The sequence below is a fragment of the Lithobates pipiens genome, unplaced genomic scaffold (genome assembly GCF_037356315.1).
Source record: "Lithobates pipiens isolate NorthernLeopardFrog02 unplaced genomic scaffold, aLitPip1_a1.2 Scaffold_8, whole genome shotgun sequence".
In the NCBI taxonomy this organism is placed as follows: domain Eukaryota; kingdom Metazoa; phylum Chordata; class Amphibia; order Anura; family Ranidae; genus Lithobates; species Lithobates pipiens.
In genome coordinates, this window is record NW_027507903.1 from 560,969,557 (window position 1) to 560,993,518 (window position 23,962).

Below are 23,962 nucleotides of genomic sequence, written 5' to 3' on the forward strand. Positions count from 1 at the left end.
AAAGTGGGCCTCAGCAGGAGAGGAGTTAAGTACAGGAAAGACCTCAGCAAAAGGAGGGGAGAGCAAGGAAGACCTCAGAAGGAGGAGCCCACAGAGCGGGCCTGAGTAGGAAGAAAGGGAAACTGTAGGAAGGACCTCAACAGGAGCACAAGTTCAAGGACCACTGTGGTGAAAAATTATTTTATTCTGTTAACCTCATTCAGATATGAATACATGTGATAATAGTAATAGGTATTAAAATTAATTTTTCTTTTTTGCTATCCAGCAAAAATGACAGTGACAGGAATATTGACAAACTATAATATTGCCAAAGATTCTTTGGCAATCGAAAAATTGTTGCTGTGGCTACACTAGTACCACCGGTAGTTGGACTTTTGTTGGGTATTTTGAGAACTATATAAATGCCAAATACCACCCCCAAAAAAATGAATAAATTACTATAAATGAATGTATTATCCCTTTACTGTTAAAGTTGAATACAATCCTACTTGGATGGAATTTAGCTTGCTAAGGCTCTGCATATCATAAACAGATGCCTTTTTTTTCTCCGCTTTCATCTTTATTTATAATTTTTGGTATCATAGCATTGTTGATATCCACCAGTCACATTCTGTTTGCTTGCGCACGCTTTGGTTGCAGTTTTTGAAAAACTTTGTTGAGTGTGACAACAGTGGACCAGGTTTGTGCAATGTGTGTCAGCATAGCCACTTGTAATTTTCTTCAGGGTGGCAATGCTGGTGAATAATATTAAGCGTACATTGGGGTTTATTTACTAAAGGCAAAGCAACTTTGCACTACAAGTGCTCTTGTAAGTGCAGTCGCTGTAGATCTGAGGGGAAGCTTTGAAATTAGGGGAAGCTCTGCTGATTGTATCATACAATCGTGTACAAGCAAAAATGCTGTTTTTTTATTTTACTTGCATGTCCCCCTCAGATCTACAGCGACTGCACTGCCAAGTGCACTTGTAGTGCAAATTGGATTTGCCTTTAGTAAATAACCCCCATTACGACACTGTCCATCATTATAATACAAGCAGATTAGACTTTTAAAATGGTCCAGTTATGATAAGCATTCACATATACCTGACCCTCAGTTCCTCAGGTAAGCTTACCAGTACACGCTCCTCCACATCCAGCCCCCCCTTCTTCATTTGTAAGCAGTTGCAGATCTCCTTTGGTAGGGTTGTTAGATTGTTACCTGTAATATCCAAGCTAGACAGCAAAGGCAGCTGTCCAATCTCAGAGGGTATACTGGACAGTTTATTAGAACCTGCGTAAAGAAACCTGAGCCTAGAGCAGCGGAACAACTCAAGCGGCAGATAAGAGATTTGATTAGCTGTAACTGCCAGCGTCTCTAGACGTGTGAGGTGAACAACTTCTGGAGGGATAACTCTGATAAGGTTATAGCTAACATCTAAATATCTCAACTTAACCATGTTAAAGAGAAAGACTGGCAAGTTATCAAGCTTATTATGTGAAATGGAAAGTTCCTCCAAATTACGTAAAAGTTCAATAGATGGCGGAAGTCGAGATATGGCATTGTGGCACAATCTCAATGTGGTCAGACTTCTAAGGCGTTGAAGGGTACCAAGTTCATCAACATTCTGAATGAGGTTGGATGTCATATCTATATACTGCAAACTTGTTAAGCCAGAAAGTGCACTAGGGATTTTTGAGATCTTGCAATGAATGAGCTTGAGTTCCACCAAGCGGTTCATCTTTCTTAGCTGGCCTAATGAGCCAAGCTCAGTGTCTCCGTTCTGTATACTTAGCTTAGAGAGTTGACCAGCCACATCCATTAAAGCTGACGGTATGTGGGATAAGTTGCTTGTCAAAGAAAGAGATCGAAGACCACGAAGTCCATGCAGGGACTGCAGACGAATGGTTTTATTGCTGGAACAGTCGAGGTTGCCAGATAGGTACAGTTCCTGTAAGTTCTTTAATGAGTACATCCAAGATGGGAGCTCCTCCAAGTCTGTGAATATGACATGAAGGCTTTTTACACTCTGCTGAAGAAAACTAAGTGCATCAGGGTCCACTTTGACAGAACAATGGCTGATGTGAAGCTCGGAGAGAGACTTCAGCTGGGACACTGCTCCTATAAGCGTTGCAGATGAGATTAGTTCCAGCTTAAGAACTTCAACCTCATTTAGTTCATAAACAGATCTTGGTACTGCAGGTAACATTGAAAGTTCCAGTTCATACCGTCCTTTGGCATCCCTACCAATTGTATCTTTCAACTTGTCTTTTGACCATTCAGAGTTCAGTGCAAGCTCTCTGAGCCGTCCTTCACTCACAGCTGACAGAAATATTGAAAATCTTTTGGAGTACAATGAGTCGTAGCGGTCTACCATGTGCAACATAAAGGCAAAGTCATTCTTGACATCAGGAATATCTCCGAAACCAGTCCCATCGCTGTGTTTTTGAAAAGAGTACGTCTTGAGTGAACTTCTGAATAGCCAAAATAAAGCATAAAAAGACAAGAATGCATATAGGCAGAGAAATAGAACATAAGTCAACAGAATTTTTTCCAGTATGAATGCCAAGTTGTGTGTGCAGGTGAATATAGAATATCCCATGAGATTCTGTATTCCAGGTTTACAGGTGTGCTGGAAACTGAATGATCCTATCAAGCTAAGTGCATACCCAAGCACTAATAGCACTGTCATCACTTTAAACACAGTCTGGCATATGTAAACTTTGTATACGACATCCGAGTTTTCAGCATGGCAACGGAAGTGGCGTATCTTCTCAAATAAAGCTTTAGCCTGTTCTTCCTCTTTTTTGTCCAATATTGTGGAGACCGGGGCATGTATGGCAGGAAATCTAAACTCACCGAGCAGTGGTGTTTTAGGCGAATAGTCCATAGAGCGTGTGCTGCTGGATTTTAAACGGTTATTCTCTGGTGGAGGTTGGTCACTAGTTTCCTCAAGTGCTTTAGTAGTCCATGGAGATTCAAAGCATTTAGCCAAAATGGAAAGAAAGTGCTCAACTTTAGAAGAGGTTTTTGGGTACTTAAACCAAAAATTACTGCTGACAAGTAAAACCAAAGTGTTGATAAGTGCCATATAAGGGAAATATTTGGACTGCCAAGGTACCACCTTGTGGTAACAAACAACACTTACATACGTGTACTGCTGATAGTCCAAGTTGGTCAAATGGCCAATCTGTCTTGGAGATAATGAAGGAGTAAATATTGCTTCATTTAACTCCCTTGATAAATACTTGTCAGGCTCTTTTGTCTTTGGCATGCACACAACCTTATCCGTTATTATAAGGAGAGTGGCAGAAAAGAAGGACGCCATAAGCATAAGAACAAGAAGATAATCCATGAGAACATCCCACCATGGTTTCAGGGCCTTGAAATGGGCCTGGGATTCGGCCAAGCTGGCAGCCTCGTTCACAGTTATCATTCCTGAAAATAGACACAAATGATTTATTTAGAGAAACCAAAAAAAAAAAACAATAACAATTTGGTTGACATGTGGTTTGTAATTGCACAGAGACCCCTTAGATGGACCAAAAATTTTGATTGGTCCAGTGGATGGGGAAAATGCAGGAAAGTGGATACTAGCAAATTTCCAAGGGAACAGTAACAAATGGCGAAAGTTCTCTAACCATTCTCATTCGTATTGTTTTTTTGACAGAGGCCAGCCAATAGGCTCAGGGTGTACCCACAGTGAGAATAGGCAAACATCATCTTTAGTTCATGAGTAGACATGAGAGCCTTCTAAAACTCAAATGTAAACAGATACTAACACATACATGCTTCTCTTTCTGCTCTTAAAGTGTTGTGAAACCCAGGACCCTGTATTCACTATATCTGGTCTCCCACAGTACACAGAACATGGAAATGCAATTATTTTAGTAAATATAAACTGCTAAATACTTTTTCTCATCAGCAATATATAGCAGTCTTGTGACTTCTATTAGTATCTGAATGAGCACTGGTTAAAGCTTGTAGGAAGAGTTTTCATTCTCCTCTAACTATCCTAAGAGGCTGCATGACGCCTGACCCTCTGTCTGGACAGGGCTGATTGACGCTGTGTTGATCCCATGCACCCCCCCCCCCCCAAAAAAAAACCTCTCTAGCAATTCACACCACTCTAAGCATGTGCAAAATGCTGCCCCCCCCCCAAGGCTCTGTACTTTTAGACGATGGACTGGGGACAGTAAAAGAAGTGGAGGATCAGAGAAGACAGGATTAAACAGCTTTTTGGGGAGGATTAACCCCTTAGGTTACACAGTGAGTATAACAAGCATGTTTTACTGCATATACAGACTGATTTTACTGTTGTGGGTTTAGTAACACTTTAATGACTCGCTACAGACTTTTAATTAGAAAGAGATGATCCGAAACCATCTCCGTACTCTCTTTCTAGAAAAACTCAGTATGTTAAATGACACTATCCTACAGTATTTACCTCTGGAGAACTGAAAAATGCTTGTTTTTACCTAGGGCACAAGGTTGAATTCTAATTTTTGCCTGGAGTAGCAGTGAAAAATGCGTTTTACTTACCTTAGCCCTTGCTTCTGCAGGCTACTCCTCCCATGCAACAGGTGCCCCGAGGCCTCTTATCTTCTGTGTTTCACCTGGCAGATTCAGGTGCAATGTCATCTTGTACAACGCAGGACCAACAGTTCTGCACTGTAAGCAAGGACACCAATGGCTCTCTAAGGCCCCATTCACATCTGAGTGTTTTGTAGCTTGAAGCCTGAAGCTACAAAACGCTGGAGGGGAAAAAAATCTATTATTCTCAATGGAGATGGTTCACATCTCCAATCCATGTCGCCTGAAGCTGAACGCCCAAAGCGCAAACAAGTTCTCGACCCTATTTTGTCGCTCAAATCTGGTAGATTTGGGCGTTTTTCTTCTTTTTGCATTGGTGACCTTTTACCCTGCACAAAATCATGGCAAAAAGCACTGCAAAATCGCAGTAAAAACGCAGCAAAAACGCTGCAAAATCGCTGTAAAATTGCGCGATTTACTGCCTGAAAACACTACTTTCAGGTGTGAATGGGGCCTTACAACCCAGAGCATGGAAGTGAGCACCATCTGCCAGGGGAGTTGGGAAAAAAGGTAAGCAAAAAGACTTTTTCCTGGCACCCTGAGTAAAAAAGGTGCAGCCTGGGGAGTGCCCTACAGCAAGGGTAGTTTTTTTTTCCAGTTCCATGAATTTTAACATTTGTTTGTACAATTCTGAATTTATGTAAATACTAACATAATATAAATAAAAATCTGTTTAAAGCTTTGCAAAAGAAATATAAAATAATACTGACCACTGGCCATTATAGTTTCCCCTTAAAATCATGTTAATGTGTATGAAGTGTTATCTATAAAGTTTTATTGCTATCTATGTCTCTGCTGAGAACATTCTCTCTCTCTCTTTTGTCTCTGTGCCCATGTCACGTCACATTCGGCTACCCATCACATTTTGCTACCCGCTGGAGTGCGCATGTGCCACCATAAGCATTCCAACAACACAGGGCCCCTCGTGGGCTCGCTTTGCTCGCCAGGCTTCAGGCATGGCCTCGCTTTGCTCGGCATAATTATAATCTATGTCCACTTGGATAGTGGGGCTTGAACCTGGACTCAGGGGTGGAACATATATGGCAGCGTTCAGCATGCGCAGTCCAGCGGGTAACCAAATGTGATAGGTCGCCATATGTGACAAAAACTGCCAATAACAGTCGACACTGCGCTATCCCCAAATAAACTACAAACAAAAAGAAGCTGCTAACACGATCACAAGGATATAAAAACGTGAACAAATTGCAAATATTAAATTATAGTGTAGCGCTATAAAAGAAAAGTGACCTGTTTATGACCACATAGTGATATAACCATATTATATAAATGTCAAAATTAAATAACATTCATAAATTATGTTTCTCAGAATACACCACACTTGCATAGAATCGTGAAAAAATAAAATAATCAAATATTGTGAAAAAGTCCAAGAAAAGTCCAAAAAAATGATACACAAAAAAAAAAAAGTCTCTTAATTAATTTAAATCCAATCCACACGTGAAGGGAAAAGAACCATCAACCTTCTTCTTATGAAGACAGCATGCAGACACCCTGTGACATTTCCATCACCGAATAGGATGTGAGCTTACCAGATTAAATGGATCCAAACGAATATATATTCGAAGGATCACTCAGGCTTTGAACACTCTTAAGTAGAGCTCTCCGACATAAAAGACTCTCCAGTGAATTTTCAATCCAGTACTCAAATGATGAGAAAATCTTCCGTTTTAAACTCCAACGCACATTGTAGAACTCATACAGAAAGGAAATGAGGGCCACAATAGTGTAAATCCGTTTTAAAAGAAATTTAATAAAATAAGTAATGAACTTACATGTATCCAATGAATCAAGCGCTTATATCATATAAAAAACAGAGCTGCAGTAGGAGTTCCGACGCGTTTCGTCCTCAAAAGACGTCATCTGGGGTCTTTTGAGGACGAAACGCGTCGGGACTCCTACTGCAGCTCTGTTTTTTATATGATATAAGCGCTTGATTCATTGGATACATGTAAGTTCATTACTTATTTTATTAAATTTCTTTTAAAACGGATTTACACTATTGTGGCCCTCATTTCCTTTCTGTATGAGTTCTACAATGTGCGTTGGAGTTTAAAACGGAAGATTTTCTCATCATTTGAGTACTGGATTGAAAATTCCCTGGAGAGTCTTTTATGTCGGAGAGCTCTACTTAAGAGTGTTCAAAGCCTGAGTGATCCTTCAAATATATATTCGTTTGGATCCATTTAATCTGGTAAGCTCACATCCTATTCGGTGATGGAAATGTCACAGGGTGTCTGCATGCTGTCTTCATAAGAAGAAGGTTGATGGTTCTTTTCCCTTCACGTGTGGATTGGATTTAAATTAATTAAGAGACTTTTTTTTTTGTGTATCATTTTTTTGGACTTTTCTTGGACTTTTTCACAATATTTGATTATTTTATTTTTTCACGATTCTATGCAAGTGTGGTGTATTCTGAGAAACATCATTTTTGAATGTTATTTAATTTTGACATTTATATAATATGGTTATATCACTATGTGGTCATAAACAGGTCACTTTTCTTTTATAGCGCTACACTATAATTTAATATTCGCCATATGTGACAAAACACCCACTAACACCAAGACAAAAAGTGAGGGGGAGTCCAAACTGACGCCACTGATACCAAAAAGGGCCAAAGAGCAGAATTCACCTCAGTTTGTAGAAATTTCAAATTACTTTTTGTTGTGTTTCTAGGGACAGGAAATGAAAGAAAATCTCCCCAATAGGATGCAGATAGGAGAAAATAACTAGACAAGGGCTTTAACCCTTTCCTACTCTTTCAAAAACTACAAAAACATTTTGGCCATACATCTATTTTTAATAGTACAGGCCTCCGATGACTTACAAAAGCTAACAGACTTTGATCCATTTTTTTTTCTTAAAGTGGTTGTAAACCCTTACAAACCACTTTGACCTACAGATAAGCCTAGATTAAGGCTTACCTGTAGGTCCAAGAAATATCTCCTAAACCTATACGGTTTAGGAGATATTTACCCGAAGACAGGCACTGTAGACAGCGGCGTGCAGGCGCACTGGGCAGGCCGCAGATCGCGGCGATATGCCGCGAGTGTCGGCTCCCGTGTGCATGCGCGGTAGTGACGTCATCTCGGCTCCGGCGAATCACAGCGCCGGAGCAGCGAGACCTGGAAGTCACTCTGGGATACATGGCAGCGGTGAAGAGGAAGACGGAGGACGGCTTCGGGGGCTTCGTTCTCAGGTAAGTTATTCATAATGAGCTAACAATGCTTAAATGCGGCTTTTCACAGATTGGTGAACCTCTGCCCATCTTCACCTCTTAAGCCCCATACACACTATCAGATTTTCTGCTGATTTTTGTTTTCAGATTTACCAAAACCATATAATATGAGGTCAAACCTTAGGAGTTTAAATTTATATGCAATCAGGCTGGCCCTTGTCATTTTTTTATTTTTTTTTTAAGGTTTGTTAGACCAATTAGCGCCCCCTACCAACCTTCCAAATTCTGCACTGGTGATTTTTCACCTAGTTAAGGGGTAGCAGCTTAGGAACCTAGTTTAGAAATTAGGAGGCGTGGGATCTATTTTCTGTTTTCAGGCCCTTGCACTACATGGTTTGGAGAAATCTGAAGACAAGAATCAGCAGAAAATCTCACAGTGTGTATGGAGTTTAAGACTCTCACTCTCTAAGGTGCTCTTTTTATACCCAATCAAGTTACTGACCTATTGCCATTTAAACTAATTCATTGCAAAATGTTCTTCTAGCTCTTCCTTGTTAGTACCACTTTGCCAACTTTTTGTTACACTGTCCCAACTTTGAGAAGCATTGCTGCCATCATTTTCAAAATTACCTTTTTTTTCTTCTTAAAATGGTACATTTTTTCAGTTTTAACGTTTAATATGTTTTCTATTTTCTATTGTGAATAAAATATTGGTTTATGAGATTTGCAAATCATTGCATTCTGTTTTTATGTAGATTTTGCACAGCGTCCAAACTTTTCTGAAATTGGGAAAGTAATTTAGAACAACAGAGAAAAAACTTCAGGAATACAAAGCAAAGAAATTTGAAAAACACTTAAAATCCCCCTTACATCTGAGTCCCTATCAAAGTTTACTTTACATCAGGGCCTCCCTTACGTTAGAGTTGCCCCTACATAATAGACACATCAGAGTCTGAAAATCTTACACTGGGCTCTATTTGGCCCTGCAGCCTTAGTTTGGAGAACCCCGTTATAGATTAATCTTCTTGTATGCAAAGATAGTCATAATACTTGTTGGTGCAGTATACTCAGCAGCCAGCTGGTGGCAGAGTCCTGAAGGATAAACCCAGATAAGTAGTACCAATACATTCCAATGCCACTCCTATCCCACCCAGATTAAGTCTTTCCCTATTCTTTGTTTCTTAATGTAATGGTGTAGCCTGTATCATACAATACCACGTGAATTTCTGAGTGGTGTCAGTTTTTTTCCCCTGTGCTCATGTTTGCTCAGCACACGTGGTCTCCCTCCAATTTCTGTAAACTGTGCTAAAGTCAGCATTCCCTATCATAGGTGTCATTGCACGACTCTTGTAGTCTTGCTTACCTTGATCTCGTACTGCTGAAATGACAGTCCTTACCTCTTCGGGCGAGCATTTTGTAAACCAGGAAGAAACAGCAGATGTTGATCTTTCTCAATCCAAGACAAGTCTCAGCGTGAATCTTTTGCAATCTCTGCAGAGCAGTTGAAAGGATGTGTAGCCCCTTCACCTCGTTCCCCACGGCTAATGTTTCTTAAAATATAAGGCACAATTTTTCAGTCTGGAAACACCACTGGAATACTTTCCTCACTGCAACTAAAGTCTGTGTCTTGGCCTCACCCTGTGAAGGTCTTTAGTTTACACCCACGCCAGTCGTATGTAGCCTAACAACTCATACAAACCAATTAAAGGCTTAGTGTGTATTAAGCAGAACTCCACCTCAAATATTCATTTAACGTTTTTGATAGAGTGGGAAGGGTTTGATACCCAGTCGAGTCTTTAGTGATGTCCATGTCCAGGATAAGTAAAATGTTCCCCTTTTCTAGATCAACTATGGTAACTGGTGCTCAGCTTTGAGCGAACCGTTCTTATTTCTCCTCTTTGCAGTGCAATCTTTATGTAGGTTAACGGAGAATCCACTATGGATACAAGTCTCATGGAAGACCTCTAAGGTGGCAGGAATAGAGCCAAAAACTGCTTCAGGGTGATCACACTGTTGGATACAATTTTTGCAACTATTGTTCTTTATATTCTTTTAACCCTCTGCACACCCCACCTAAATGCTCTTTTGCATTTTGGATAGGGTAGGAAGGGTATGATATCCTATCGAGTCTTTGGTGATGTCCATGCCCAGAATGAGGAAATGTCCCCCATCTCTGGATCTATCATGGTAACTGCTCTCAGCTTTGAGTGGAGTGTCCTGGTTTCCCCTCTTTATGAATGTTTATGGAGAATCCACTATGAAGACACTAGACTCATGGAAGACTTACAAGGTGGCAGGAACAAAGCCAGGAACTGCTTCAGGGATATAGCATTACTGAATGCATTTTTTGCATGGATTGATCATTATATTTTCATAACCCTGTGCACACTTCACCCAAATATTCTTTTCAGTGTTGGATATGCTGGGAAAGGTTTGATGCCCCATCGAGTCTTTAGTAATGCCCATGTCCAGGATGATAAAATGTCCCCCATTTCTGGATCTACCATGGTAACTCATGCACAACAAAATCTAGTCTGAGAGCACAAATGCCAACATTTGTATAATGCTGTTTACTGCTTCACCTTCAATATCCAGTCAGAAGGATGAGGTAGAGATAGGACTGCACTTTATACCTTAACTGTAAGTGGTGTTATTCATCTGGATGTATGTGTGCGGCTGTTTAAATCTCAGGACTGGATGGACAAAAATAAAAAAATTTTTTAGCAGGCAATACAACTCCCTTATTGTGTGTATATTGTTCAACTAACCCTGTCAGATCCCAGTTGTTGGTCCCTACAATAAAATAGCATGGATATCTCTTGGACAGCCTATGTCAGTGATGGCAAACCTTGGCACTCCAGATGTTTTGGAACTACATTTCCCATGATGCTAATGCACTCTGCAGTATAGTTGAGCATCATGGGAAATGTAGTTCCAAAACATCTGGGGTGCCAAGGTTCGCCATCACTGGCCTATGTCTTCAAATTCCCTCCATTCCAGCAAGGTATTCAGCTCTTTGTCAATTGACATGTACAGGAAAGCCAGATGCCCGTGTCCCCTTTTTATCCCCCAAATCTTTTGTTACCACAGGACTTTGCAGTATGATGGCACACAATCACAGTCCTATAAGCAAATTAATGGTGGTGAGGCGGCACAGAAATCTACAGAAGTGTAGTTCAGCAAGGGGACACCCAGGGCTGGACTGGGACAAAAATTTGGCCCTGGACTTCATCCAGACCAGCCCACTTTAATTTTTCAAACAAGCACAAAAACAGTATATAAAACTATACGCAATTGTGCAAAAAAACATAAGTAGAATAACATAAGGAGTCCTCACTAACCTCTTTTATTAATTCACTTATTCTCCTCTGTATTTTTCTCATCTTTCTCACATCACTGCGTGAAGTTGAGGGCGAGCCGCGCAGCCATTACTTTGTCACTGAAACCGGCCCACTGAGCCATCGGCCCACCGGGAAACTCCCTGTAGTCCCAATGGCCAGTACATGCCTGGGAACATCCCCATTCTTACCCACACATTCCCATTTATGAAGTCTTCAGGTGGGTCAGTGTAACTCCACAGGGTCCTCTTCTCCAGGCTGGGTAGTCCTTACTGAGGCAGATGCATACCTCCCAGCTTTCTGAAATGGTGAAGAGGGAAACCTTTTAGCACACAGTATGTAGGCAACGGACATTTAAATCTTCTCTAAAACTTTCAGAAAATAGCAGAAAAACTATCTGATTTTGATTGTGAGCAGCAAATCTAAATCAGATCTCTTGGGTAAACCAAACCATGTAAACACAATCCATATAAGCTGTATAGGACAAAAATAAGTAATGTTTCTCATCTAAACATAATGATAAATGGTCGCCAGATATTACTGGCGTTCCTCCCAAACTTACATCCAAGGAAAAATTAATTGCAAGTCTCCTTTGTGTAACCAAGGAAACACGTCTGCCAATTCTATTGCCATAAATCACATAGAGTTCTTCAATCATCTTCGTCCTAACATCTCCTCAATATGCTCTTCAAGTTTGGAAAATTTCCTGTCAAGAAAATATCTTGTTGCCTGTAGCAACTAAACAATTTGTATCTGCATCAATAACGAGTGGATTGGTTTCTATGGACAGCAATATTTTCCTGTTGGTTTGGTTCTCATACATGTGGTCACCACCAGGGTGGTATTTTACTGGACTCGTTGTCAATGTTATTAATAGAAAAGAGGTCGTAAGGCCCTAATTTTTGCCCCAAAAAAGGTAAAAAACCTACTCAGGCATAAGTCCCTAAGTGTCCTCCATTAATGTAGTCACATGGCATCCCATGCATGCGTTTTTTTCCCCAGATCTTTTGAAGGTATTTCTCTTGGCAAGAGAAAAGCACCATAAAATATGTGCCTAAAGCTGCGTTTTAACATTCATTAATTTTATTGGCCAGATTATTAATTAATTCTGGCCATTGACATAATTGAATATTCAAGCTCTAAATACACCTAGCGTTTCAGTGCATCAGGTTTCTTTTTGCTGAAACGCTCCTCTCACATTTTCACATGTGAAGCAGCGGTGGATCCAGGGGGGGCAACGGGGCAATTTCCCCCTCCGAGAATATGCCCAGCGGGTGCCAGCGCGGCCGGTTCCGCGGGTACAATCGCGGCCGGTTCTGCGGGTACCCGCGGCTGGTTCCGCGGGTACAATCGCGGCCGGTTCCGCGGGTACCAGCGCGGCCGGTTCCACGGGTACCAGCGCGGCCGGTTCCGTGGGCACCAGCGCACCCGGTTCCGCAGATGACTGTGCAGAGTGGACGGGTGAGGGGGGGGGGGCAGCTGGGTGGCTTAGGAGGGCTGCTGGCCAATCAGGAAGCCAGCGGGCAGGGGAGCAGAGAGATGACATCATCTCTCACTGCCCTGCATCCCTCCAGTTCCGCCCTCACTGTGCAGGAAGCTGTGTGCAGCAGAGAGATTACATCATCTCTCTGCTGCCTATCTTCACTCTAAACTCAACAAAAGTACACCTTAGCAGAAAAGTGACACAGTAGGTGACAATCCGCAATGTGTGGCAGGCTACGTGGCAAGTGGCAATCCGCAATGTGTGGCAGGCTACGTGGCAATCCGCAATGTGTGGCAGGTGACGTGGCAAGTGACAATCCGCAATGTGTGGTAGGTGACATGGCAAGTGGCAATCCGCAATATGTGGCAGGCGACGTGGCAAGTGACAATCAGCAATGTGTGGCAGGTGACGTGGCAAGTGACAATCCGCAATGTGTGGCAGACTACGTGGCAAGTGGCAATCCGCAATGTGTGGCAGGCTATGTGGCAAGTGACAATCCGCAATGTGTGGCAGGCTATGTGGCAAGTGACAATCCGCAATGTGTGGTAGGTGACGTGGCAAGTGGCAATCCGCAATGTGTGGCAGGCTATGTGACAAGGGACAATCCGCAATGTGTGGCAGGCTATGTGGCAAGTGACAATCCGCAATGTGTGGCAGGCTATGTGGCAAGTGACAATCCGCAATGTGTGGCAGATGACGTGGCAAGTGACAATCCGCAATGTGTGGTAGGTGACGTGGCAAGTGGCAATCCGCAATGTGTGGCAGGCGACGTGGCAAGTGACAATCAGCAATGTGTGGCAGGTGACGTGGCAAGTGACAATCCGCAATGTGTGGCAGACTACGTGGCAAGTGGCAATCCGCAATGTGTGGCAGGCGATGTGGCAAGTGACAATCCGCAATGTGTGGCAGGCTATGTGGCAAGTGGCAATCCGCAATGTGTGGCAGGCTACGTGTCAATCCGCAATGTGTGGCAGGTGACGTGGCAAGTGGCAATCCGCAATGTCTGGCAGGCGATGTGGCAAGTGACAATCCGCAATGTGTGGCAGGCTACGTGGCAAGTGACAATCCGCAATGTGTGGCAGGTGACGTGGCAAGTGACAATCCGCAATGTGTGGCAGGCTACGTGGCAAGTGACAATCAGCAATGTGTGGCAGGTGACGTGGCAAGTGACAATCCGCAATGTGTGGCAGACTACGTGGCAAGTGGCAATCCGCAATGTGTGGCAGGTGACGTGGCAAGTGACAATCCGCAATGTGTGGCAGGCTATGTGGCAAGTGACAATCCGCAATGTGTGGCAGGTGACGTGGCAAGTGACAATCCGCAATGCGTGGCAGGCTACGTGGCAAGTAGCAATCCGTATTTGGTGACAAGTGACGTGGCAAGTGACAATCCACATTTGGTGGCAGGCGACATGGCGAAAGACATCCTCAGGGCTCCCATTGATTCTGCATTATGGTGAGTTGAACCGTTTAATTTTATATTACAATGTATTAATAGAAATAATGTACTTCAATCATCCTGACACCATAACAACCATGGTGCCGTAATGATTGAAGTGCCAATACCAGCCATTTCCCATATAAATTGCCCCCAAAAAACATATTTTATAGAAGTGCCCCTCCCGAGACTAGACTCTGGATCCGCCCCTGTGATGGTGTAGAAACTCAACATTCCTGGCACATGATTGTTTTGGACTTAAAGTGGTTGTAAACCCTTACAAACCACTCCGACCTACAGGTAAGCCTAGATTAAAGCCGCGTACACACGGGCGGACTGTATGGCCTACTTAGTCCGTCGAAACACATTTCAGCGGACAGTCCGCTCGTGTGTGGGCTTCAGCGGACTTTTTCAGCGTGCAGTCCGGCGTACTAAGTATTTCGGATTTTTCGAAATTCTGTCCGTCATACTTTGGTTTCAGCGGACAATCCGCTCGTCAGTAGGCTAGTTCGACGGACTAAGAATGGCGCATGCTCAGAAAGGATTTACAAGGCGGAAGGGTGCATTGCTGAGTATTGGACTTCCTATTTCTAGTCCCGTCGTACATGCTGTACACGTCATCGCGCAAGCTTTCGACGGACTGTTTGTGCATCCGTGTGTGGTCAAGTCCGTTCATTCGAAAGTAGGACGGACTGTCCGTCGGATTGTATGACGGACTAAGTAGGCCATACAGTCCGCCCGTGTGTACGCGGCTTCAGGCTTACCTGTAGGTCCAAGAAATATCTCCTAAACCTACATGGTTTAGGAGATATTTACTAAAAGACAGGCACTGCTGTGCACAGGCACACTATCACCGGTAGCAGCATGCCGCTGCTAATGGCGATATGCCGTTAGTGGCGGCTCCCATGCACATGTGCAGGAGTGATGTCATCGCTGCTCTGGCACTGCGAGTGGCCGAAGCAGTGACACCCGGAAGAAGATGGACGCTCCGTACTACAGGGGACAGCAGTGACATCGCTGGCTCCTGTGTCAGGTAAGTGACACATAATGGGCTATTATGCGATGCATAGTAGCCCATTATGCTTTACCTTTGCAGGGAGACAAAGAAGAAGTAAACCCATCAGGCTTTACTTCCTCTTTAAGGCACAACACATCTTCCTATTGTTATTGCATGAACGTTTTATTATTTCATTATTTCCTTTGGAAGAATAGTATTTTCAAGATAACACTCCCTGCATGTTTTTGCTTGTTCTGTGATAGATTCATTGTTTATCTAGGAACCCATTACTTTTTACATGTCAGTAGGAAGGGAGTGAGCAATTACATACTGCTCGGTATGAAACATTTACCATGGAATATTTAGGAATATTTTTAATAAGCGCTGTTAATGTTTCGATTTTGAATTGAAGCATCATTTCTTGATACACACATAAAGCAAGTGTCCGAGCCTGGGCTCTAATGTCTCTAATGTATGTTGTTCTTATATCATGAGTGCCACCTAATAACCATATTGCATTTTTCTTCCCTGATTGAAGTATTTATGGAATAAAAAATGCAGCATTGCCACTGGGTAGAGCTGATGATATAGGACAGGGGTCTCCAAACTTTCTAACCAAAGAGCCAGTTTCAGACTTTAGGAGGACCAGACTGTGGCCATTGGGAGTACAAAAGATTTTGATGTCAGTAGAAAAAAACAATGTCCCATCATTGGTAACAGCGGGAGGGATTTTGCCTCATCCATGGTGTCATTAAGAGGAATTGGGTCTCATCATTGGTGTCATTGGGCCCATCATTGGTGTCATTGGAAGGAATTGTGTCTCATCGTTGGTGTCATTGGGAGGAATTGTGTCTCATCGTTGGTGTCATTGGAAGGAATTGTGTCCCATCGTTGGTGTCATAGGGAGGAGTTTTGCGCCTTCATTGGCATCATTTGGAGGAATAGTGCGCCTTCATTGGTGTCAGTGGGGGGGGGGGGTATGCCTCATTGTTGGTAGAAGTGGATGAAATTGGGCAGCATAAAATATCTTAGGGCAGGATAAAAGCAAAGGGCCACTGTTTGAAGACCACTGATATAGGATCTACGTATTAGAAAAAAAAAAGCATCTTCAATTGTGCGAATGTTTGTAACATCTACACAACGAACATTCTATACATAGACCCCAAAGTGTATGGACACCTTTAGATTTACCAACAACCATGCAGTGAGAAGTTTGTTGATAAATCTAAGGCTTGGCACATATGTATATTACAATCGGATGGTACAATTTCCTTTAGTTTTACCAAAAATTGATATCCAATCAGAAATATCCAAAGCAGATTGTACTATTGGTTTGCAAGATGTATGGTGAGTTTAAAGGCGATTGTATAACTGATTGCACTGATTGATGTGTTAGGCGAGGCAAAACACAGTCAGCCTTAATAAGCACGTTTTGGGCTGGTGTAAAGTAGAGAAATACTTACCTTATTGCTTGCTTCTTCAGGCTTCTTCCCTACTGGTATGAGGATGGATGACTGGTCCTCCAAAACTGCTCCTCTTTGCTGATTGGGCAGTTGGTCCCTTGCTGACATCATCATGTACAATGCAGCAATAGTTGTTCTTCATTGTAGGTAATGAGTGCCTACCCACATTCCGGAGCTGGAGCCAATTGGAGAAAAGAGCTGGCTGTTGGGGGAAGCTAGAAACAGGGTAGGTAATCCTCTACTTTACACCCCCCTGCCTTATTGACCAAATGAGCAACATAATATTATACTATAAAGGTAGGTGACGGTGCATCCACAAGTTCTTTCTAAAGGTTGAGCAGAGTTCAGCTTTAAGTCACCAAAAATGGAGTTTGAAACATCTATTACAACTGTTATTATAAATAATATCTTCCTACCCAATCGTGACTTTATTCAATAACCTCATTACTAAGGCACATGATGGCCACTCTCTCCATAGTGCATATTATGATAAATAACATGATGTATAACTGGTTTATGTAGTAGGCAAATAAAGAGGGGCCTGGCCATGTTGCAGATCCACCATCACACTAATCCAATAAACAGTAATGTGAAACAGACCTTCTTTATTTATATGAGTGTATGTACTCATATAGCAGATGTTGTACACACATGTCCAACCAGTCTTCCAGAGTCAACCATCAAGCAGAAAAAGGTTGTAGGACGCAGGAAAGATAATGTAAAAATAGATCTAAACCCCAACTGAATGAACCCCTATAAACCCCTAACTGAAGTAACACTTTTAAACTCCTAACTTAAAGGACTCCAAAAAAATTCCAAACCAAATGGATACCTATAAGCCCCTAACGGAATGAACCCTTTTAAATTCCTAACTGAAAAGACCCCAAAAAATTCTGAATGAAATGAACCTCTATAAATCCCTTACCATTACTTTTACCTGAATGAACCCCTTTAACCCTCTAATGCCCCGTACACACGAGCGGACTTTTCGACATCCAAACTCCGACGGACTGAGTCCGGCGGACTATCCGATCGTGTGTGGGCTGCAACGGACTTTAGCGAAGCTAAAGTCTGACGGACTTTAGAAATGAAGCATGCTTTAAATTTTCCCGACGGAACTCCGCCGGACCCGGTCCCCTTTGAAAAATCCGCTCGTGTGTGTGCTACTCCGACGGACTAAAACCGACGCTAGGGCAGCTATTGGCTACTGTCTAGGAACTTCCTACGTCGAATCCAGTCGTACGTCATCACGTTCGACTCCGTCGGAGTTTGGTGTGATGGTGTGTGGTCAAGTCCGTTCGGTCGAAAAGTCCGCCAGAACTCCGTCGGAACTCCGGCGGAACTCCGGCGGAACTCCTTTGGAGGTCTGTCAGACTTAATCCCTCTCGTGTGTACGGGGCATTACTGAACGAATCCCTATAAACCTCTAACTGAACAAACCCCTTTGAAACACCAACTGAGAAAATTAACAAACCCCTATAAACCGTAACTGAATGAACCCTCTATAAACCCCTAACTGAACAAACCCCTATAAGCACCCAAATGAATGAAGCCATATAAACCTCTAAGGCCTCTTTCACACTACCGATCCATTCAGGTCCGCCTGTCAGTTTTTCAGGCAGACCTGAACGGATGCTCCATAGAGGTCTATGGAGCGTCGGATGTCAGCGGTGACATGTCCGCTGACATCCGACCCAAAAAGTGTGACGGAGGAAAAATCTACTTTTCCATCCGTCATCGCATCGGATCGGGTGACGACAGACTCTGCAGTCCGTTGTCATCCGATCTCCTATAGGGGAGAGCTGCGCTCTGACAGGTCCGTCCCTGCACAGTGTGCAAAGACGAATCTGTCAACTTCCTGCTCAGCGGGGATCAATGGACCGATCCCCGCTGAGCAAGCGGATGTCCATGGGGCGGATCAGCACTGATCCGCCCCGTGTGAAAGAGCCCTTACTGAACCAACTCCTTACAAGCCCCAAACTGAACAAACCTCTAAAAATCCTGAACTGATTGACCCTTATAAGCTTCTAAGTGAATGAAACGCTATAAGCCCCTAACTGAATGAACTCCTTTTTAAAGAAATGCATTTGACATTCACCCAACATTCACTGCAGGTGAATCTTCAAGGTCCATGTGTTCAATCAGTGATTGATTCATTACTAGTGAATGTCTGGTAAAAGTCACATGCACTGCTTTGTAATTTGGCTCCTTAAAGAAATTTGTATTATAAAAATCTGCCATGGGTTTTTTTTCACCTTTTTATTCTGCTGATTTCTATTTTCATTTGCTGTCTACATGCATGCTATTTATTAAAGAGGAGTTCTGCCCCCCCCCCCAGGAAAAAAAATAAAAGTCAGCAGCTATACATACTGTAGCTCCTGACTTTTAATATTGGGACACTTACCTGTTCTGGAATCCAGCAATGTTGGCACCCCAGCCGATGTTTGCATCGGCTCTTGGGTGTTGCCACCATTCGTAGTAAGCGAACCCGGCAGTGAAGCCTTGTAGCTTCACAGCCGGTTCCCTACTGCACATGTCCGAAGAGTGCTGTGTTTTCTGAATGGCCCGGTGGCGGGGGAAGGAGGAGATGGCCGAACTCCCGTGTGATAGCGGCGCAATCTCCAGGGAGTGGGTTCAAGTACCAGTCAAAAACAGGTACTCTCCCCCCCCCCCCCCCCCCGAAAGGTGCCAAATGTGGCACTGGGGGGGGGGGGAGTCAGATTTAAGTTGGGCATACATGGATCAAATGGATTGACGGTTCCTAAAGAACAGGCCCGAATTAAAGTCAGTAGGTGACAGTATATGAGCCACCTCCTGCCCAACATCCATTCGACTGGGAATTCAATGAGGTGGAAAATTGTTGGCAAAATACCACTTCATAGCCATGGTGCATTTTCTCATCCTTCAGGAGATACAGTACATCCATCTGCAATAGCCACAGTGAGAGATTTGTCTATCTGGAAAGCTACCTTAACCCTGCCCTAATAGCTGCAGTGGGAGATTTGCTTATTGGGAACTCTGCTTTAATAACCACAGCTGGAGATTCAGCCATCAGGAAACCTGCCCTAAAGCTGGTGCCAAACATTTTCTGTTCATCCCGTAGGCTTCCTTTTGGCAGGTTTCCTGCTGGTAACAGTGAAACATGGCTGAGCTATGGCAGAGGCACTTAAGGTTTCCATCACAAGTGAACATAACAGGACTTGTTGAATTGTATATGGAAGTTTATTTGTCTGTTTATCCGTTTGTTTGGCGCCCCCAAAAAAATGGACTACCAGCCACCACTGCTGATATATATACAGTATCTCACAAAAGTGAGTACACCCCTCACATTTTTGTAAATATTTTATTATATATTTTTATATGACAACACTGAAGAAATTACACTTTGGACATTTTCACTTATGCCTCGTACACATGAGCGGATTTTCCATCGGAAAAAACTTGGATGGTTTTTACGATGGAATTCCGTTCAAGCTTGGCTTGCATACACGCGGTCACACAAAAGTTCTCTGAACTTTCGACCTTCAAGAACGCGGTGATGTACAACATCACGACGAGCTGAGAAAATTAAGTTCAATGCTTCTGTGCGTGCGTCGAATTGTTTCCGAGCATGCGTAGGAATTTTGCAGGTCGGATTTTGTACAGACAATCAGAATTTCTGATGACATTTTTTTCCGACCGCAAAATAGAGAACCTGCTCTCAATCTTTTGCTGGCTGGAATTCCAATGTAGCATACACACAGTCGGAATTTCTGACCAAAAGCTCACATCCGACTTTTGCTGGCAGAATTTCTAATCGCATGTATGGGGCTTTAGGGGTGTACTCACTTTTGTTGCCAGCGGTTTAGACATTAATGGCTGTGTTGAGTTATTTTGAGGGGACAGCACATTTACACTGATATACAAGCTGTACACTCACTACTTTACATTGTAGTAAAGTGTCATTTCTTCAGTGTTGTCACATGAAAAGATATAAGAAAATATTTACAAAAATGTGAGGGGTGTACTCACTTTTATGACATACTGTATATATAGTACAGTTCTTAGCATAAATGAATACACCCCTTTTGAAACATAAAAGTAATGTGATAAGTAAGTAATGTAACGTAGATTAAAAAATCTTCAGTTTTACTCAAAATTAGTTACATAGTTAGTCAGGTTGAATCTAGTCCATCTAGTCCATCTAGTTCAAATAAATAAAATAAAATAAAATGAATACACCCCACAACAAAAACTACTACATCTAGTATTTTGTATGGCCGCCATCATTTATAAGGACAGCACCAAGTCTTCTAGGCATGGAATGAACAAGTTGGCGATCATCTATCTTTTTTTGCCATTCTTCAAGGACAACCTCTTTTAGCCCTTGTACACACGGTCAGAGAATCCGTCGGAAAGTGTCCTATCGGACCGTGTCGTCGGATAATCCGACTGTGTGTGGTATGCATCGGACTGATTCCGTCGGAATATCCGTCGGACCCAATTTTCCAACATGTTGGAAATATTTCCCGACCAACTGGGGCGATCAGACATACTCCGATCATGTGTAGAGAATTTTGATCGGACCAAGTGCCACGCATGCTCAGATCAAATTCCTACATCAAAGCTATTGGCTACTAGCCTGAATGTAGTCCCATCGTAACGAAATTACGTCATCACGTTCTGAAAGATCGGATTTTTCGCCAACTTTGTCCGACAGTGTGTATGCAACAGTTTCAAAATGCGACGGGCAAAATCCGACGGATTTGGTTGTGGAAATCTCCGACCGTGTGTACAGGGGCTTAGAGCATGTGTGCTGGATGGAGAGGGATGCTCGTCTCTTTAGAATTCCCTCGATTGGGTTCAGAGCAGGAGACATGCTTGGCCACTGAATCACTTTCATTCTGTTCTTTTTCAGAAATGCAACAGTGGCCTTAGATGTGTGTTTCGAATCATCGTCATGTTGAGGGTCGATCCTGGGCGGGTGCGCAGGGTGCACTGCACACAGGCGCCGCAGAGATGGGGGTGCCGACGTGGTAGAGTGCTCCCCTCCCTCTTTGTGTGTGGGCAGAGGGGCTAGTGTGGGCTCATCCGCCTGCAGCTTTAGCGGGATGTTTGGTGTCCCACACTACAATGTTAGCTCTGATAGTGTTTCTCCCTGTCCCCGCCGCCTGCCTTTCATACATGGCAGAGGGGACTGTGCATCTGTGGATCTGATCTGAGGTCTGTGATGATAACACACCAGAGGATACTAGCGATTTGCGGGGTGGGGGGTAAGATAATACTAGCGATTTGGGGGTGGGGGGATTTTTCAAGAGGATACTAGCGATTGGGGGGGGTGAGGGGAGGGAAAGAGGATACTAGCGATTTGGGGGGTGGGGGAGGATATTAGCGATTTGGGGGGTGGGGGGGTGATGGTAAGAGGATACTAGCGATTTGGGCGGTGGAGGGAGGGTAAGAGGATACTAGCAATTTGGGGGGGGGGGGTAAGAGGATGCTAGTGATTTGGGGAGTGGGGGGGGTAAGAGGATACTAGCAATTTGGTGGTGGGGAGTAAGAAGATACTTGCGATATGGGGGGTGGGGGCTAAGAGGATACTAGCGATTTGGGAGGTGGGTGACGGTAAGAGGATACTAGCGATTTGGGAGGTGGGTGACGGTAAGAGGATACTAGCGATTTGGGGGGGTGGGGGGAGTAAAAGGATACTATATGTGGTAGGGGGCACTTTGGGAGGAGAGAGGACTTGTGCTAGGAGTAGTGATGGCCGAACGGTTCGCCCGGCGGTCGTTTCGCGGCGAATTTCCGACATTCGCGGTCCGCACGTTCGAACGCCTTTTTCCGTCGTTCGCCGCGGCGGACTTACGTGTTTAATGTATACAAGAACTTTAACCTTTGGTGACACGTTTATCATGTGATACAGGACAGCCAATTGAGACATGACAGCACATGGACACTTGTACATTCCCCCTAACCTATAAATACACCCGATCCGGTGGCCATTTTACATTCTTTCTTCTGTTAAGATAGGGACAGGTTCCTGTGTGGAGTAGGGAGAGATAAACCACTAGCTATTTGGTACACAAAAGTTCTTTTCAGGACTGGTATAGGTGTTAGGTGTTGATAGGTTTGCTGTGCTGCTGATTCTTGCAGCAGCCTGAGTGTCTTTTGTTAGTTTAGAGAAAGGGAAAGGACGGTGTATGCTACAGGGACAGCCAGATTAGTCTTTCATCATCATCATCATCATCATCATCATTAGCTGTTACTATCAAGGTCCACAAAAGAGCTGTTCCAGTAACCACTAATCGTTCTCTTTTTTTGCCAATTTGTATAGGGACAGGAAGGAAGCAGTGTTGTCAGGCAGTGAGGGTAATTTTAAAGACTTGCTGTTATTATTAGTTCCACAAAGGTTCTTTTCAGGACTGGTATCAGTGGTACAGTAATAGGCTTGTACATGTATAATATTCTTTCTTCCAAATATAGAAAGGATATTATACTTGACTGCTGCCCTTCTGCTGCAGTCTGCTAAACATTCACAACTCACTTGTTCCACAAAAGTTCTTATAAGGACTGGTAACTTGGTATAGGGTGCTACGGTACATAGGCTTGAGTGCGGTACAGTCTGCTGTTCTGTAAGGACCGCTATCGGTCCACAATAGATAGGGTTGACGTGCACCACTGCTGACCGCTGCCCTATACTGCAGCAGTCCTTCAGCGGTATAGGGACTGACGTACAGTCTGCTAATCACTAACACACAACCTGCTTGTTCCACAAAAGTTCTTATAAGGACTGGTAACTTGGTATAGGGTGCTACGGTACATAGGCTTGAGTGCGGTACAGTCTGCTGTTCTGTAAGGACCGCTATCGGTCCACAATAGATAGGGTTGACGTGCACCACTGCTGACCGCTGCCCTATACTGCAGCAGTCCTTCAGCGGTATAGGGACTGACGTACAGTCTGCTAAACACTAATACACAACCTGCTTGGTCCACAAAAGTTCTTATAAGGACTGGTAACTTGGTATAGGGTGCTACGGTACATAGGCTTGAGTGCGGTACAGTCTGCTGTTCTGTAAGGACCGCTATCGGTCCACAATAGATAGGGTTGACGTGCACCACTGCTGACCGCTGCCCTATACTGCAGCAGTCCTTCAGCGGTATAGGGACTGACGTACAGTCTGCTAAACACTAATACACAACCTGCTTGGTCCACAAAAGTTCTTATAAGGACTGGTAACTTGGTATAGGGTGCTACGGTACATAGGCTTGAGTGCGGTACAGTCTGCTGTTCTGTAAGGACCGCTATCGGTCCACAATAGATAGGGTTGACGTGCACCACTGCTGACCGCTCACCTATACTGCAGCAGTCCTTCAGCGGTATAGGGACTGACGTACAGTCTGCTAATCACTAACACACAACCTGCTTGTTCCACAAAAGTTCTTATAAGGACTGGTAACTTGGTATAGGGTGCTACGGTACATAGGCTTGAGTGCGGTACA

At 43.6% G+C, this 23,962-nt stretch overlaps 1 protein-coding gene across 2 annotated transcripts in view; it reads right to left on the reverse strand.

Moving 5' to 3' along the window:
• Positions 1-444: 444 nt before the first annotated feature.
• LOC143960978 (volume-regulated anion channel subunit LRRC8D-like) overlaps positions 445-23,962 on the reverse strand; it is a 43,324-nt gene continuing 19,806 nt past the window's right edge. The window contains exons 2-4 of one of the 2 annotated variants that reach the window (XM_077470057.1): positions 11,110-11,406; positions 9,166-9,318; positions 445-3,414 (exon numbers count right to left, since the gene is read on the reverse strand). In XM_077470057.1, coding sequence (XP_077326183.1) covers positions 1,073-3,414; positions 9,166-9,181 — 2,358 coding nt within the window. In that variant the 5' untranslated portion in view covers positions 9,182-9,318; positions 11,110-11,406 and the 3' untranslated portion in view covers positions 445-1,072. Of the gene's footprint in view, positions 3,415-9,131; positions 9,319-11,109; positions 11,407-23,962 lie in introns of both variants that reach the window. The other variant, XM_077470058.1, reaches the window with a different exon arrangement.